Source organism: Podarcis raffonei, chromosome 10 (genome assembly GCF_027172205.1).
Source record: "Podarcis raffonei isolate rPodRaf1 chromosome 10, rPodRaf1.pri, whole genome shotgun sequence".
Classification (NCBI taxonomy): Eukaryota; Metazoa; Chordata; class Lepidosauria; order Squamata; family Lacertidae; genus Podarcis; species Podarcis raffonei.
This window is the reverse complement of record NC_070611.1, coordinates 16,153,928-16,172,816: the sequence shown is the minus strand read 5'-3', so window position 1 is coordinate 16,172,816 and position 18,889 is coordinate 16,153,928. Positions and strand designations below refer to the sequence as shown.

Below are 18,889 nucleotides of genomic sequence, written 5' to 3'. Positions count from 1 at the left end.
TGCATTGAAAACACATGAATCTGACATTTGGAGAGTTTGTAAGTACACCATTTTTTAGCTCACCAAATATGTGGAACTTTGTTGTTGTTGTTTAGTCATTTAGTCGTGTCCGACTCTTCGTGACCCCATGGACCAGAGCTGGACCATAAAGAAGGCCGAAGAATTGATGCTTTTGAATTATGGTGCTGGAGGAGACTCTTGAGAGTCCCATGGACTGCAAGAAGATCAAACCTATCCATTCTTAAGGAAATCAGCCCTGAGTGCTCACTGGAAGGACAGATCCTGAAGCTGAGGCTCCAATACTTTGGCCACCTCATGAGAAGAGAAAACTTCCTGGAAAAGACCCTGATGTTGGGAAAGATTGAGGGCACAAGGAGAAGGGGATGAAAGAGGACGAGATGGTTGGACAGTTTTCTCGAAGCTACCAGCATGAGTTTGACTAAACTGTGGGAGGCAGTGGAAGACAGGAGTGCCTGGCGTGCTCTGGTCCATGGGGTCACGAAGAGTCGGACACGACTAAACGACTAAACAACAACAACAAAGTTCCTTCAAAAAGGGCACATTTTAAAGGTTTCATAACTTAGATTTCTACTCTTTACTTTGCTGCATATTTTGTGATTTTAATTTTCTGCTGGGGCTCAACCACCAAAGAGTACCGTATTTTTTGCACCAAAACACTCACTTTTTTCCTCCTAAAAAGTAAGGGGGGATGTCTGTGCGTGTTATGGAGGGAATGCCTACGGATGGCATGCCTACGGATGGCATGCCTACGGATTTTCCTCCTCTAAAAACTATGTGCGTGTTATGGTCGGTGCGTGTTATAGAGCGAAAAATACGGTACTTCTTTGATGTGGCATACCACCTTGATATATTTTTATGTAAGTGTAGATGATACAGATGTAAAAAGGGGGAAAGGGATAAAAATAAATAAATAACATGATGCTGAAATACTATGCTAAATTGTTCTCTCTCATCCTGGGATTAATTTTTAGCTCTCTCTTGTGTCAGCACAGCTTATAAATGGCAAAGGTGTGTGTGAATGGGATCTACAAAAGAAGCTTTGTACTGACTGAATAACCAATTTTGCATTTTCCTTGTTTATTTTGGTAATGTGATATTTTCTTTATACTTTTAGAGCTGACCCCGAGGACTGTGGAAGAGTTGCCTCCTCCCCCCAAAATAGACAAATACAAACTTGCAAGATTTTTAACAGAGAAGGCCATCAGGGTATATGTGACTAGAAATAGTTTTTTTTATCCAAAGTATTTATTGGTTGTACTGTATTGTTAGCATGCGTATAACAAATTTGCTTCGATAAATATGGTACCATGGATTCTGAAAGAGGAAGAAAGCGGAATTCATCCAACAAACAAAAAAAAGGAAGATTCTAAAAAAATCAATTGGTTGAAACTCAAAAGCACACGTAGCAGCAGTTTGCAAATAATAAATATTCCCCAATTTTTCAGTTTACGTCTGGAGACATAACCTCCCCGTCTCTGAGAGTCAAGAAAAAGTTTCAAAGTTTGTTCCAGTTTGCTAATGTTCTTTGGAACCCGAATGTCTGATGGGGCATCCGCGGCTTCCGATTGGCTGCAGGAGCTTCCTGCAACCAATCGGAAGATGCACCTTGGTTCACGAACGATTTGGAAGTCAAACAGACTTCCGGAACGGATTCTGTTCGACTTCCGACGTACCACTGTACTTGCACCGATGGCTACAGTACAGAAAAGCTTCAGGGCCTGGCATTCCTGCTATTGCCAAACATTTGAAAACATGAGGCTCTTCCCTTTCTACAGCTGACAAAGAGAGAAAGATCTCTGTTACACGTGCAACTCCAGCTCAAAGGATAATATAGCATCCATAGGATTGCATCATGGGGATTTTCCTCACACCTTTTGATGTACAGTGGTACCTCTGGATGCGAACAGGATCCATTCTGGAGCCCCGTTCACATCCTGAAGCGAACGTAACACGTGACTACGTGTCTGTGCGTGCGCGGGTTGTGTTTCGCCACTTCCGCGCATGTGCGTGATGTCATTTTGAGCGTCTGCACATGCGCGAGCGACGAAACCCGGAAGTAACGCATTCCATTACTTCCGGGTCGCTGCAGAGTGCAACCTGAAAATGCTTAACCTGAAGCGTATTAATCCCGAGGTATGACTAATTCGCAGCCCCGATTCAAAACATAGCTCTTTTGAGAAATAGGAAGGGCTGCTGGTGACGTGAGTGAGATCCTTTCTTCAAATACCACTCTCCTGGTTTACATTGCCCCCATCCCCACACCCTGAAGTGATATTTGGACCTGAAGGAGGAAATCATCCAGGTACTTAAATGTTTCCCACTTCAGAGTGAATTTCAATTTGTGGGTGGCTTTTAGACTAGGGAATAACAAGGGGAGAAGAGGCTAACCATCTCTCAGCGCCACTTTGCTGACATTTAAAGCAGCTGTGTAGGCAAGCTTGGCTCCAGGTTTCAGGGGGCTTTATTATGCTGCTGCTCTGAGGGGGAATTTTCGTTGTCACTGCCGACGATGCCCTGGGCTGATGTATTGCTGCTCCGTTGTGGGCAATTGCAATGATGGCCTCTCGACACAGAGGAGCCCTAGAAAATGGTTTTCAGCGCCATCACCAACATCTCACTGACTCATGCAAGACTCTTCTTGGTTGCTGGAGGGGGAAAACGGAACATTCTGGGATCGAATCATAAGCTGGGATGACTTCTGTAATTCGGGGGTGTCCTGGGAAAAGCAGGACAGTTAAGTACAGTGGTACCTCAGGTTAAGTACTTAATTCGTTCCGGAGGTCCGTTCTTAACCTGAAACTGTTCTTAACCTGAAGCACCACTTTAGCTAATGGGGCCTCCTGCTGCTGCTGTGCCACCGGAGTACAATTTCTGTTCTCATCCTGAAACAAAGTTCTTAACCTGAAGCACTATTTCTGGTTTAGCGGAGTCTGTAACCTGCAGCGTATGTAACCTGAAGCGTATGTAACCCGAGGTACCACTGTATTATGCAATGAGGCCTCCAACAGCTGTCCAAGGAGGCGGATGCCAAATTGCTAAAAAAAAGTATAGGGATGCTAAATTGCTAAAAAATGAAACTGTGGGAGCTGTCCATCAGAGATCTCCTCCATCTTGTCTGCTCTGAGCCTGAAAGGCATTTGCCTGTGATTTCAGGAAAAGAGAATTTTTACAATCTGTGGACCTTATCCGGTAATCCGTGCAGCTTTAAGGAAGAGAGGCTGGGTAGAGAGAAAGCACACCGTTAAAGGCGACATTCCGGACCACAAAGAGGAAGGGAATGACGCTGAACGCGTTGCCAAATCTGGTAAGAGCCCTTCAAATGTCATTAACCCTTTCAAATACTTCCCCCTGCTTTTTATCTGTGCAGAAATTGGCATAAAAATATGCGAAATAAACGTGCAAGTTTATATTTTCCTGCTTTGGCCTTTAGGAAAGAAGGTGGGTACCTTGGTAGTTCTTAATGGTTTAACTTACGGTAATTATCATGGGGAGAGGGAGAATGCTTTGCATGCTTTTGCATATTTCTTCCTTTCTCACAGCCAAGAGTTGCCTGTTGCCTGTCTTCAAGTTTCCCATAGCCAGTGCTTTTTGTTCCTATTAAAAAAAAAGTTTAGGGGTACTCTCATTTTCCTACTCATATTGAAATACTGCCCCTCAATGAGGCCAAATTTAGATTCACAAAATGTTAAGGGGTTTGTGTACTTCTCTGTCCCCCCAGAAAAAAAGGACTGCCCATAGCTATTGCTTTAGCTACTGCAATGTCACAGAATGCTCACAAACAGTCTAGCTAGCTAAGGAGAAGGCTCACTCACAAAATGTTTAAAATCCATGCAGGTGAATAAAGAGCCAGTGGATAGCACATGCATATATGGATATGCTGTTTGTGGAAAGAAAGGGATTTCAGTTCTTAATTCAGATGAGTCTTGTACTGTGAAACTAGACTTCTCCCATGCTTAATACATGTTGGGGGTCAGTTTGCCTCAACATTACAGTGTAGTAACTATTTCTCCCATCAAATTTGAAAACCTTCATTTTTATCCCAGAGATGAAGAATCACATGGTGGTCAGTCACTCAGTTCAAGGAGAAAGGAAGCTTAGCTAGGGTTGCCATATTTCAAAAAGTGAAAATCTGGACACTAAAATCTCCCCCCACCCAATAGTTTTTGAGCTGTTTTTTTTTTTTTAGTAAATCTGCCAAAAAACCAACAATTCTGACATGGGTTGCCATATAGGCAGGGGTCAGCAAACCTTTTCAGCAGAATGAGTTGCTAACTGTAAAATGGGATTAATAAACTGGATTAGAAATGGCCACAACTTTATTGATTACAGATATAGGTGGAATTTTGGCTCAGGAATTGGGTAATTAATTAATTTTTAAAAGGTAAGGGAACTCAGTTCCTATGAGTTCCTGCTCAATTTAATTTGCTGCAATCTCCTTGATTTGTCTGAAAACAACACACTGATGATTCCTGTTCTGTTATTTTTCACGGCTCTCTGAAAAGAAAGCAAAACTACTTTGCGCGATGAGGAAGGTCAGATTGCCAATTCAAATGACATCCATGATATAATGGTAAGGTTACAGAGGTAATGAGCGTTCCGGTGAAGCAACCTTTGTGAAATATATATGAAAAATCTGCTCTGGATTTCATTCCCCTGGTTTTCCACTCACCTCTCCACCGCTGGGCAACATATTTTGGCCATGGAGCATGCTTCGTCCTCATTGGGCTGTTTTTGAGGTTCCGCCTCCTTCAGGCTCCCCCTGAAAGATTTTGCAGTTCCCCCAAACCTTCAAAGCCACCACAGCCATGTGAGATGTAGCAAGGACAGTTTTGTCTGGATGGGTTGACTGGAGCATTTAATCACCTCATTTCCAATTGCATACTGGCAGTCCTCTCAGGGGGGACGCCGTTGGCGCTGTGGGTTAAACCACAGACCTAGGGCTTGCCAATCAGAAGGTCGGCGGTTCGAATCCCCGCGACGGGGTGAGCTCCCGTTGCTCGGTCCCTGCTCCTGCCAACCTAGCAGTTCAAAAGCACGTCAAAGTGCAAGTAGATAAATAGGTACCGCTCCAGCGGGAAGGTAAACAGCGTTTCTGTGCACTACTCTGGTTCTCCAGAAGTGGCTTGGTCGTGCTGGCCACATGACCTGGAAGCCGTACACCGGCTCCCTCGGCCAATAAAGTGAGATGAGCGCCGCAACCCCAGAGTGGTCCACGACTGGACCTAATGGTCAGGGGTCTCTTTACCTTTACCTTAGCCCTCTCACAGTACCGTGATATGCCCCCAAACATGGGACCAATGTTTGGGGGCAGCTCATGGTGAAACATGAAACTACCATATTTTTTGCACCATAGGGCGCACCGGACCATAGGGTGCACCTAGTTTTTAGACGGGGAAATCAATAAAAAAAATCTTCCCCCCCCCAGCCCCAAAGAGCAGCGTACAGGCTGCGCACAACCTCTCCCTTGCTGGAGGGGTTGTGCGCGGCTATGGCACAAGCCAAGGCAGCGAGCCGGATGTATCCCGCTGGCTGCTTTGGCTTCCTCTTTAGCCCCACGCAATCTCTCCCTGCCGGGAGAGGCTGCGCAGGGCTTAAGAAGCCATAGCCCCGTGCAGCCTCTCCCTGCCGGAGGGGTTGCGCGGGCCTATGGCACAAGCCTGCATTCGCTCCATAGGACGCACACACATTTCCCCTCAGTTTTTGGAGGGGAAAAACTGTGTCCAATGGAGCGAAAAGTACGGTAGTCACATGTTTAAGTAAGTGTGCAGAACCTGGAAATTGTTATTTTTTGGAGAGAAAGTAGAGGTGGTGCATACAACACTTTTGAGGACAACTCACGCCCAAATAGAGGGCAACCTTTAGCCGAAAACCAGTGTGATGCTATGTGCTGGATTGAGCAAAGGTTCCAAATCAGAGCACCACACTTTTTTCTCCAAGATAAGAGTGACCAAGTTATGCATGCTTGTTTAAGCACATGACAAATGCCACTTGTAGTTTCTATACTTGTAAAAGTATTTTACAAGTTTCTATACTTGTAAAAGTATTTTACAAGTTTCTATACTTGTAAAAGTATAGAAATCAGGCAGGTGCCTTCACTGTATACTTTTCGGCGCCTGCTGAAGATATTCTTAATTAGACAAGCCTACCCCGAGGTTTAGAAAGTCTGCATGAGTTTTAATTTGTTTCAGTCTATTCTATGGTGGTTTTTAACTTTCTGTATAAAGGGCTACCTTTAAAGGTGATCCGAAAACTACAACTAATCCAGAATGCGGCAACTAGACTGGTGACTGGGAGTGGCCGCTGAGACCACATAACACCGGTCCTGAAAGACCTAGATTGGCTCCCAGCACAATTCAAAGTGTTGGTGCTGACCTTTAAAGCCCTAAACGGCCTCGGCCTGGACACCGAGGTGCAGCTCTGAGGGCCTTCTGGTGGTTCCCTCCCTGAGAGAAGTGAGGTTACAGGGAACCAGGCAGAGGCCTTCTTGATAGTGGCGCCCACCCGGTGAATGCCCTCCCATCAGATGTCAAGGAAATAAACAACTATCTGACTTTTAGAAGACATCTGAATGTTTGATGCTTTATTGTATTTTTAAATATTCTGTTGGGAGCTGCCCAGAGTGGCTGGGAAAACTCAGCCAGATGGGCGGGGTATAAATAATAATAATAATAATAATAATAATAATAATAATAATATTCTGGTGGCAACTTTTTGCGATAACTTTATTCTTTTATCTTTTTTTGTAAACCACTTTGATGTTTTTATGTTTCATTTTCATTTCACTTTTAATTTGTGTATTGCCTTTCTATATGACCATTCACAAGGCGGTTTGCATGCTGAAGAAACAACAATCAAGAGCCATATAATTTTTTCATGAAATAAATAAATATTGGGTTAATAGGATAGGAGTTTCCTGGTGGAATCATAATGCAGTCTTCTTTGGGCCAGTCTAGGTTGGTAAGAAATGAAGAAACTACCTTTTACTGGACGATAAAAAAGGATGCTGTCGATTACTATAATCTCCACATTGACCAGATGCTGAACCATTATGCAAGAACTGGCTCCTTTACAACTAAAGTAAGTAGTGTAAATAGTGAGTAGGATAACTTGCCATTACTGTACAGCAGTGGCTGACTTCTGGTATCAGAACTGTAAAGAAAGCAACATGTGGGATTTTCTGTGCAAGAAAAGCAGTCTTGTAGCCAAATCGGTGCTTTCCATCCCCCGCATCGTTTTGGAATTTTAGGAACTCCAAAAAAATCCACCCATTTTGTCAGAAACCACCACCCACCAATAAAGAAAGCTCAGCACTGGTATTGATTAGGGAACACATCCTAATTGTGTGAGCTTTGATTTCTTACACTTATTACTGATCAATACCACTTACAAGATAAAAAGCAGCTGGTGAGAACCTCTGCTTTCATCTTGTTTAGAAGGATTGTATTGTTCCACCCAGGTTCTTGCAGAGCACAAGCTGTCGCTTGTCAGCTTCCACCTCCTATCTGATTTTCTCCAATGCTTGCCACCTTTTCCTTGCAAGATTTTATATGCATAAGGTATCTACTGTTAACAAACCTTTTGCAATGGGCGAGTGCCTTGGTCTAATTCAGGGGTCAGCAAGCTTTTTTTGGAAGGGGCTGGTTCACCGTCCCCCAGACCTGCGAGCGGCAGAGGCTGTCGGCGGTGGTGGAAGGATGAACAACCTGAAAGGGCTGGCTGGCTCCGGAAAGGTGCTGCCCAAAATGGCGCTCAGCCAGCTCAGCCCAGCCCCTTTCCTCCACTACACAGGTGAAATATACTCAGAGCCCTGTAGTGATTTCACACTCTTTATTGCAGCTTGTAAAACAGTGATTGAATTGCCCCCTAGCCTCAGGCTTTTATATACATTATTTACACAATGAGTCCCGTCTGATTGGCTGATTCTGTTTCCCTCCTGGAGCCTGATTGGTCTTTTCCTGCAGGCCAATCAGTTGTTGCATTCTACGATCCTACCAGCCTAATAGGCTGATTATCTTCCTCCTGGAGTCTGATTGGTCTTTTCATGCAGGCCTATCAGTTGTTGCATTCTACGATCCTACCAGCCTACTAGGTGGATTAACTTCCTCCTGGAGCCTGATTGGTCTTTTCCTGCAAGCCAATCAGTTGTTGCATTCTAGGTTCCTACTTGCCTACTGTTCTAGGATCCAAGCTTAGTACATAACAGCAGGGCGGGGAGGAGGGAGGGAGGAGGCGCTGCTGTGTGTTAGAGGGAGAGGGGGGGAAATGGGACCCCCCAAAATGGCAGCGCTGAAAAAAAATTAATGGAAAAAAATAACAAACAGAATCGCTGATCCACGGAATGTCCACAGGCTGGATCCTGAGGGCAATTGGGCTGGAACCGGCCTGTGGACCGTAGTTTGCTGACCCCTGGTCTAATTCCTTCCTTTGCATCACCGCGCCACGTTTTGGGTCTAGACAGCACCGTTTCCTGAATGGAAGGGATGCTGCTGAACAGGAGAAAAACGGAGCCAAAGTGCTTGCTTGCTGGCAAACTCTCTTCCATCCCATTAGGAAATCAGAAATCACCTTGAGGGCCACTTCAATGATGCATAAGGCTCTTATAAATACCAATGGCGTTCACTTGACTGCTTTCCATTCCTGCCCACAGATAAAACCCGCCAACGGCAGCAATTTTCACCAGAATGCTGCAATGCTCCTATGCATGCTGAATTTATTTGACCCCATCTACACCAAGTTGTAAGGGATGTGGGTGACGCTGTGGATTAAACCACAGAGCCTAGGGCTTGCCAATCAGAAGGTCGGTGGTTCAAATCCCCATGACGGGGTGAGCTCCCGTTGTTCGGTCCCAGATCCTGCCAACCTTGCAGTTCGAAAGCACATCAAAGTGCATGTGTCCAAAGACTGCATTGGATTGCAGGCAGGAGCAGAATCTCCAGCCTGCAAAACTACAGTACCTGACAGAGTAAAGTAAAAAGGGTAAAAGTAAAGGACCCCTGGATGGTTAAGTCCAGTTGAATTCAACTATGGGGTGTACTGCTCATCTCCACTTTCAGGCCAAGGGAGTCAGCGTTTGTCCACAGACAGCTTTCCGGGTCAGGTGGCCAGCATGACTTAACCGCTTCTAGTACAATGAGCCAGAGTGCACAGAAATGCCATTTACCTTCCTGCTGCAGTGGTACCAACTGTATTTTTCCGTGTATAAGACGCCCCCATGTATACGACGCCCTCTAATTTTTTAAACCCAAAATTAAGAAATTAAGTTGTTTAGCTTTTTGGGGGGTGGAGTAGGTCACTTCCACCAATCGCTCACCCGCCTGCCCGCCACTGCCGATTGCTTGCCATAGCCACTGCCGATTGCACACCTTGCCACAGCCGCCAATCACCTGCCCTCGTTGCCACAGCCGCCAATCACCAGCAGGCCTTGCCGCAGCTCCCAATCCCCCGCCCAATCGCCGCTGCCCATCTCCTGCTTGCTGCTGTCATTAATTGCATGTCCCCCCTCTGCCTTCACTATCCATGTATAAGACAACACCCAATCCTTGTCTAATTTTTTTTAGCAAAAAGCATCGTCTTATACACGGAAAAACACGGTATTTATCTACTTGTGCTGGGGTGCTTTCAAACTGCTAGGTTGGCAGGAGCTGGGACAGAGCAACGGGAGCTCACTCCGTAAGCAGACTTAGAACATACACATTTGGAGAGAGGCAGGATTGTTTTCTTAGAATCACAGAATCCTTCCTTTTTCTTTTGACTTGCACGTGTCTATTAAAGCAACCAACCTCAGGTAATACCCTTGTTTTATTTAAAGATTGGGCTTTGTTTGCATATGAGGAATTTGCCATGGTATGTGTCAGCCAACCCAAACGCTTTCTTCCCTCGGTGTTATGGCATTTGCATGGACGACGAGAAACTAGATTTTATTGGTGAGTTGCTTTAAATTCCTTTCCTTTCGGTCTTGGGAATGTGGCACGGTTTTAGCCTCGATAGGCAGAAATGTTTTATATGCTTACTTTTAAACATGCACAGTTATTTTCCTTTGAGGGGGCATATTCAGTGACTCATGCAGGCCATCCATGAAGAGTGCTGGATTTACGTATATAGCTAGCTAGCTAAATAAATAAGCTAAATAAGCGCGGGTGGCGTGGTCTAAACCACTGAGCCTAGGGCTTGCCAATCAGAAGGTCGGCGGTTCAAATCCCCGCAACGGGGTGAGCTCCTGTTGCTCGGTCCCTGCTCCTGCCAACCTAGCAGTTTGAAAGCACGTCAGACTGCAAGTAGATAAATGGGTACCACTCCGGCGGGAAGGTAAACGGCGTTTCTGTGCACTGCTCTGGTTCTCCAGAAGCGGCTTAGTCATGCTGGCCCCATGACCCGGAAGCTGTACACCAGCTCCCTTGTCCAATAAAGTGAGATGAATGCTGTAACCCCAGAGTCGTCCACAACTGGACCTAATGGTCAGGGGTCCCTTTACCTTTAAACAAGCTATAGCTTAGGGCCCCACTCTCTTGGGGGCCCCCCAAAAATTAAAGGGAACAAACCTGGATGTACATTTCCAAAATATAAGATAAAAAACAAATAAAATAAAACCTACATACAGCAACAGTGTTTTGTGTTGCGTAGGCTCCTATTTGTTATGTGCAAATGGCTTTAGATACCTATTAGGTTCATAAATGACCATATAGCATATGTTCAACACAAAAAACAGTGACAATTTGTTGTTGACAAAGGACAGCTGAACATATAATGCACCCCATTACCTTCAGTAGCTTAGGGCCTCATCAAACCTAAATCCAGCCCTGTCCATGAAGACACTTGCAGTTGCAGAATTAAAGGTGGCCTGTGGTCATTTACTTGCCACGCTGAGGTTTATGGTTTGGGACCCATGCGGAGGCCAGCCAGTGGCAAAATGTTTACTGGATTTATGTGGACTTTGTAATGCTCTCACCAAATTCTTACAAAACTCCCCAGGGCTCTGCCATGTAAGTTGTGTTTTGCTTAATGGGACAAAGTCCCAAATGATATGTCATTTATTTCAGATGACTTCAGGAAAACAGCAGCATCTTCCATAATCAAATGGGTTGTCAATTTACGTATTTCGGGTGATACTTGTAACAGGCTAAGTAAAGAAAATACTGATAAGGAAGATGAGACTTCCACTAAAGGTATTGCTTAGTAGATGTATTAATATTACAATTTTTTTAAAAAATGTTCATCTGACATTGTTGGTGAGTGGAGGGAAAACCTTCAAAAGCCATTGCTAATAGACGAGCTAAGATAAAAAGTTAATTCAGTATTTTTGTGTGCTCTTAAATTTTGATTTAGACTAAGGTTGCTTGCAATGACCTATTTATTGAGCACTCACCCTGATTTCTTTGCACAAAGTTTGCAGAGGTTTTCCGACAGTCACAGTTTATCATGCATTCATTCTGGTTGGTTTGTGGAGAGGTTATCTGACATTGTGTCATGCAATAGCTAACTGTCTTGGCTGCGAGTCCTGGAAGACCTGCTCCTTGCCTTGCAGCCCTTTCCTCAACCTGGCCTGGGAGGGCAGAGCCCTGACTGACTCCAGCTACAAAAGTTGAGGCTGCTGAAACGAAACTGCTACACATATACAAACAACAGCCAACCCCCCCGACTTAGAGACTATCAATTTCAGCAAAATAACTGAGTGTGTATGCAGTGTCGATTCTCTCTACAATTCTAAGATACAGTGATACCTTGGTTTAAGAACAGCTTAGTTTATGAACAACTTGGATTAAGAATGCTGCAAACCTGGAAGTTTTGGTTTGTGAACTTTGCCTTGGAATAAGAACATGTTTCGCTTCCTGATGAGTGTGTTCCATTTGTAAACTGAGTCCCCCGCTGCTAATCAGAGGCTTCCTGTTGAGTCTGTCGGCTATTGAGTCCTGAGCACCCACACAACACAGAGGTGATATTTGGAGCTTTTGTTTTTCCTTTTTTTTTGCGTTTATGGGACAGACTTGTGACTGTGGCTTGTGACTCAGCTTTTGTGACTTGTTTTGTGGCTGTGTGGAACCCAGTTCAGCTACTGGTTGATTGTGTGACTGCAGAAATGGATAAAAGTCCCTCATCCAAACAATGGCTATCATCAGTGCACATAAGGGAAAAAAATAATTTTAATTTTTATCACCTACAATACTGTCTTATTTTATAGTACAGTACATTGATCATTGCCTTCATTTTATGGATCAATGGTCTTGTTCAATAGTAAAATTCATGTTAAACTGCTGTTTTAGGAGTTGTTTTTCATCGTCTGGAACGGATTAATCCATTTCCCATTACTTTCTATGGGAAAGCACGCCTTGGTTTAAGAATGCTTTGGTTTAAGAACAGACTTCCGGAATGGATTAAGCTCGTAAACCGAGGTACCACTGTATTGAAAAAGGGAAACGCAAACATGTTTGTTAATGAGAACGCATTGGTGTCAAAGTATTGCTTTCAGGAGAAAATGCACTTTTGGTGGAATTGTTGTCTAGTTTTCATTCTATTTTATTATTATTTTTATTTATCCATCCATCCATCCTTTGAGGAGTTTTAAGTGGCATATACGGCTCTCTGACTCCCCGTTTTAGCCTCACAATCACCTGTGAGGTGGGTTTGGCCGAGAGACAGCTACTGGCTCAATATTACCCAGTGAGAATCATAGCCTGTTGGGGATTTGAACCCCATTCTCCCGGGTTCTAGGGACACAGGTGGCACTGTGGTCTAAACCACTGAGCCTAGGGCTTGCCTAGGTTCGAATTCCTGCGACAGGGTGAGCTCCCGTTGCTTGGTCCCTGCTCCTGCCAACCTAGCAGTTCGAAAGCACATCAAAGTGCAAGTAGATAAATAGGTACTGCTCCAGCGGGAAGGTAAAAGGCATTTCCGTGCGCTGCTCTGGTTTCGCCAGAAGTGGCTTAGTCATGCTGGCCACATGACCCAGAAGCTGTACGCCGGTTCCCTCGGCCAGTAAAGCAAGATGAGCACCGCAACCCCAGAATTGTCCGCGACTGGACCTAACGGTCAGGGGTCCCTTTACCTTTACCTCTCGGGTCCTAGTCCAACCCTCAATCTACTACCTAGTTTGTGTTTTAGGCCCTGCTTCAGAAGCTACAGTTCCCATCATGCTCTGCTCTACACTGTCTCTCAAATCCAAGTTTCCCTCTTCCTTGCCAGCACATTAAAGCACGCACCTTCCCCTGTAGTATCCTTGGAGCTGTAGTTTGTTAAGGGTACAGGGCATAGTAGCTCAGTGAAAGGTAAACTACATTTCTCCGGATTCCTTGGGTGAAGCAATTTGCTTTAAATGTACGTTGTGTACATAGCCTACATTGCAAGAACATTTTCAAGTGCTTAGTGTGTGCTTCGTTGCTCACCAGAAATACTACTGATCATGCTGCCCATTTTCTGTTTTTATCTTCCCACATAAATACTCGGGTATTTTGTGTGCTGTGCCTCTCCTGCTGCTGTTGAGGCATTTTAATTTTTATTTTACTGCTGCAGCTGCTACTTCTTCTGTGTGATGGCATTATGGCATAATAGCAACACATCTTTTTAAAACAGCAAAACACATCAAAAAAATTCGAACAAGGACGCAAAAAAGACCAAAAAGGTGTTGCAGTTTCAGAAAAAAGAGAAAAAACAACCAAACCGGTAAGAGCAGTTTTGGACACTGCCTTGGTTAGAATAACACGAGGTGTTACTGGTTAAAACGAGCTGCATTTAGAACATGTAAACAAGGCACCTTAGAATCACATCAAAATTAAGTGTAAGTGCTTCAAACCAATAAATACATAACAGAATGAAAAATAAATCTAAAGAGCGACTTTAAAACAATTTATATATTTTTTGAAAATAATATTTATTAAGTTTTCCAATTTAATAATCCAATAAAAACCACATTAAAACATTCCAAATTACAATACAACCAGAAAAGCCAAATATAAATGCCAAATTATATATCTTTGGGTGACTTCCCATGCTCTGAATTTTGCGAAGTGCTGATAATATTACATTGCATTTCTTAATCAATCAATCAATCAATCAATCAATAAACCATTTCGATGTTAATCCTTCATTTAATTTTCATTTATTTTTGCAACCACTGGTTTGTTCAACTTCCGCCTTCTTAGTTCTGTATGAAATATTTTCTCCTGTTGTTATCCACACTCCAGCAATTCCATTTTCGGTTTCTGCTCACAGGAGCCATAATATGCCACATCCCAAACAAAGAGACACCATTAGCCCCAGGCAGACATCCAGAATTCCCCTCTGTAATCTCGCCTCATCTCTCAACATACTGGTACCTCTGCCGAAACACAATAACTCCTGTCAATAATTCTTTGCATCCTTCCGCTGAGGGTAGCTGTCAGAATCTTCACCCAGTCAGTATTATAATTAAACCACAATGGCAGCAGGATGCTCTTTCGGTCCCGCTTGCATATTTCAAACAGTTGCCTTTCGGGGGAGGTTTACCAAGTAAAACTGCAAGTACAAATATATCAAAAGAGAATAATAAAGGCTCACCTCCCCCTGGGGCTATACAATTAATCCATCACTTAATTCAACAAGCATGTCAGTCCTTTGTGCTGTTGTTCTTGCTCCTCAGCGATGTTAACTTTCATTTTCTGCTCACAGGGATAATTTTAACAGTGTTACAGTCCACCATTAATCCCGGGCAGATATCCAGAATTCTTCTCTTTGGTCTCTTTCCAGCTGCTAATGAGATGGCGCCTCTGCACTAACACAATAATCAGGAATTCCTTTCATCTTTCCCTTAATGGTCATTGCTAGTCAAAATTTCACACAGTCCATTTCGTAGTTAAGCTTAGCATCCACTCACATATTTCAAACAGTTATTTTATCCCCGCTAGTTCAGAGCATGCCTGTTAATTAAGTCCGAATTTTTATCTTAAAAAACAGGTGTCCTCTGCTCATGGCACCGGCTCTGGAGAGTTCCCAAGACGCATGGTGCATTGCACCTAGCTCCCCCTGCCCCCCGCGTTCCTTCAGGATGGGCAGCAGGTATTGGACGATCTGCGGGTGGGCTGCTCCCCTCCTGGCCCGGGGGGGTGGGTTGGGAGGATAATTACTCCCATATTATCCTTGTTATTCACACGAAAGGGCTCCGCTGTTATGGGTACAGCCATTCGCCATGGCAGCCAAATAGGAACTCCATAAAACAATCTATAAACATGTAAAATCCACCAACTAGTGTACAAGCACAAGTACAAGTCATTTTATTATGGTCAGTGACCAGTATCAAGACAAAAACACCAATTACAAAATGTAAAAGCTCAAAACAAGATTAAAATGCTATAAAATTGCATATACATTTTTTAAAAAACAGTTCTGGGTGGTCAATAATATGTCAGAAAGGAAACCCTTCTGACCTAGAAGTTTCTTTTTTTTTTTTTAATTCTCTTTATTAATTTCCGTTAAACAATCAAACACAAATAAGCACACAATCAAAGCACAAATAAGACCTAGAAGTTTCCATTGGTCGATATTTTATATATTCTACTAATCCTGGGTGCTAATAATTATATGTTATATTTTGATCATTCAAGACCTGGGCAAATGAAATACACACTTTAAAAGACTCCTTAAAAATCTGACAGATGTGCCTGACAGATGTGCCACTCCAAGATTTTACATGCATGTCTTAGAAACCACTAATTTCACTTCTTAAATCAAGGTATCTGGAGCAAGGCTTGCCTAATTAATCTTAGTACAGTGGAACCTCGGTTTTCAAACATTTCAAAAGCCAAACGATTGAGAACCCAAATGCCAAAAAACCTGGAAGTAATTGCTTCCGTTTTCAAACGCGCCTCGGAAGTCGAATGGCTTCTGAGGTGCGTTTCTCAATTTCCCCCATTGAACTTGCTGACAGCCCATGGAGCCCCGGTTGGTGAATGTTTCGAAAGTCGAACAGTCTTTCGGAACAGATTATGTCCAACAACCAAGGTTCCACTGTATATGGAACAGTTTATATGGGAACTGGCAGTCCTAGAACATTTATTTCTTGAAGCTCTAGAATAGTGTTGCCCAAACATGGGTCTCCAGCTGTTTTTCTGGACTACAACTCCCATCATCCCTAGCTAGCAAGACCAGCGGTCAGGGATGGTGGGAACTGTAGTTCAAAACCAGCTGGAGACCCACATTTTGGAACCACTGCTCTTCTTTAAGCACTAGCAAGGTGCGAAAAATTCTAGGTCCCCTTGATGGGTACTAGATCAGAAGTGTATTACATTATTAGGGTGCTTTTCCATGAGCTGGAAACCTAAATATGGGGCAGCATGTAGTCTGAGACAGGCTGAATATGGGGCATCTGTCTGCCTGTGTGTCAAAACGGGGGGTTTTAAGAAATTTCCCCACATGCCAGAACTTTGAAGTTTAGTATACACATAATCCCAGATAGAATTTTGAGCAAAATCTCAAAATGGGGCATTTCCATATTTGAAAGGCAGTCTATAAGACATAAAGCTGAAGGGAGTAAAGCTTATGTTTTCCGATGTAAAGCAAGTCAGTTTCCATGTGGGATGCAATGTTGGCGCTCGAAGGCTTCTGTTGTCTTTTGACACATTTGGATCAGACCCGGACTAGACATTGTTGGCGGAAGTCAGTTGGTAGAGTTCACCACACCTCAACCAGTGTGATGTATCAGCAGAGTATGAAGAACCCCAGCAAGAGTCTTCAGAGATTTCTGTCTCCCAGCAGAACAGCTTTTTCCAGACCCACCGTTAGGATGTCATACAAGATGGCGCCTCTGGGCTTCATTTATTGGTTCCCCAAATGACAATTCATTTTCATTTTATGGAAATATCTGAACTTCAGGCTATTCACCTGAAATGACTGATACACATCCTACCATGTCATGGAAACAATTGAGGGCATTTTTTCTTCTAACAGGCTTTTCCATCAGGGTAAATGGGTCTGTTGTGCATTGTTCTAATTTTGTTTAAGATGTATTTGCTGTTCTTTGTGTTTCAATCTTTTCTTTGCTGTTTTTATTGCATATCACCTTGAGATGATTGTGTAGAAGATGATCAATACATGATGATGATGATGATGATGATGATGAAGAATAATTGCATGTCCCTTATAGAGGACTCTTTTCCCTGCAGGGAGAGAGCACATCACTAATAAATACTTTGCTTCGTATTCCGTAGATTCTGATGATAAGAAAGCAAAGGAACTCCCTGAAAGACTAGTCGAGATGGCTTGCAAAGTGTGCGAAACCTATCTTGCACAATCTGAACATAGTGACATTGACTCGGAGGCAGAAACTACTCCTGTACTTTCCGACAAAGAATGGAATCAATTAATTGAGCAGTACTACTCTCTCATTCAGTAAGTGTTCACTTCAGCGTCTAATTGTGTTGACAGAAGATTGTGACCCTTTCTCTTGATTCCTTACTCTTCTTACCATCTCTACCCAATCGAGGTTCTGACTGTAGAATTCTTTTTTTATAAAGATATTTATTAAGTTTCCAATTTTATACAAACAAAAAGCAAAAAGAAAAAGAAAAACACATACAATTCTAAATACTTAATTTTCTATGACATATTTCCCTGACCTCCTCATACCTCCCCTTCTTGTATTCCAATTCAAATTATTTACTCAGCAAATCCTTATCTCATAACATTACAGCTGGAAACCCCTTAATTTCAATCCAACATCATTCAACATTCTTTAATTTTACAATATTTCTGTAAATAGTCCTTAAATTTCTTCCAATCTTCTTCCGCCGACTCTTCTCCCTGGTCACGGATTCTGCCAGTCATTTCTGCCAATCCCATACAGTCGATCATCTTCATCTGCCATTCTTCCAGAGTGGGTAAATCTTGCGTCTTCCAATACTTTGCAATAAGTATTCTTGCTGCTGTTGTAGCATACATAAAAAACGTTCTGTCCTTCTTTAACACCAATTGGCCGACCATGCCCAAGAGAAAGGCCTCTGGTTTCTTCAAGAAGGTATATTTAAATACCTTTTTCAATTCATTATATATCATTTCCCAGAATGCCTTAATCTTAGGGCATGTCCACCAAAGGTGAAAGAATGTACCTTCGGTTTCCTTACATTTCCAACATTTATTATTGGGCAAATGATAGATTTTTGCAAGCTTGACTGGTGTCATGTACCACCTGTATATCATTTTCATAATATTCTCTCTTAAGGCATTGCATGCCGTAAATTTCATACCTGTGGTCCACAACTGTTCCCAGTCAGCAAACATAATGTTATGTCCAACATCTTGTGCCCATTTAATCATAGCAGATTTAACCGTTTCATCTTGAGTATTCCATTTCAACAGCAAGTTATACATTCTTGAAAGTATCTTTGTTTTGGGGTCTAACAGTTCTGTTTCCAATTTTGATTTTTCCACCTGGAAGACTGCAGAATTCTTATTCAGATTAAGAACTGGGAATATCATATGGATCTAGGGGGGAAAACCCATCTCAGATGAATTAAAATGAAGCTCAAGGGTATCATCTTGTGAGTCTACTTTAGGAGAATAGTGAAGTCATATAAATAGTGAGGGACATATAAAGGGCCCCATTACCTTCAGCAGGGCTGTCTTAAGCATATGTGGTGGTGGGGTGCAAAGATCCACCTAGGACCACCCCCCCAGGTTGCCCAGTCCCAGGCACACAGGAGGGCGAGGGCAAAGCCGTCTGCCCACCTGCCAGCCTGCCAGCCTGCCTCAGCGTCTCGCTGGCTCGGTCGCCCCCGAACTCATGGCACAGAGACGCCCGCAGCAGAAGAGCCTGCTGTGGTGCTCCGACCGACAGGCGGGCTCTTCCCCGGACTCAACTCTTGGGCCCCGGACTCTCGGCCTGGCGCTCCTGAAAGCCCGGCACCTG

The 18,889-nt window shown here is 43.4% G+C and overlaps 1 protein-coding gene across 4 annotated transcripts in view; it reads left to right on the top strand.

Annotated features, from left to right (window-relative positions):
• The window catches only part of TTLL8 (tubulin tyrosine ligase like 8), a 40,629-nt gene that overhangs the window by 7,728 nt on the left and 14,012 nt on the right, over positions 1-18,889 (top strand). For 3 of the 4 annotated variants that reach the window (XM_053406302.1, XM_053406301.1, XM_053406303.1), the window contains exons 4-10: positions 1,136-1,227; positions 3,175-3,325; positions 4,524-4,591; positions 6,970-7,098; positions 9,830-9,944; positions 11,058-11,183; positions 17,193-17,373. In XM_053406302.1, coding sequence (XP_053262277.1) covers positions 1,136-1,227; positions 3,175-3,325; positions 4,524-4,591; positions 6,970-7,098; positions 9,830-9,944; positions 11,058-11,183; positions 17,193-17,373 — 862 coding nt within the window. Of the gene's footprint in view, positions 1-1,135; positions 1,228-3,174; positions 3,326-4,523; positions 4,592-6,969; positions 7,099-9,829; positions 9,945-11,057; positions 11,184-17,192; positions 17,374-18,889 lie in introns of those variants that run through there. The other variant, XM_053406304.1, reaches the window with a different exon arrangement.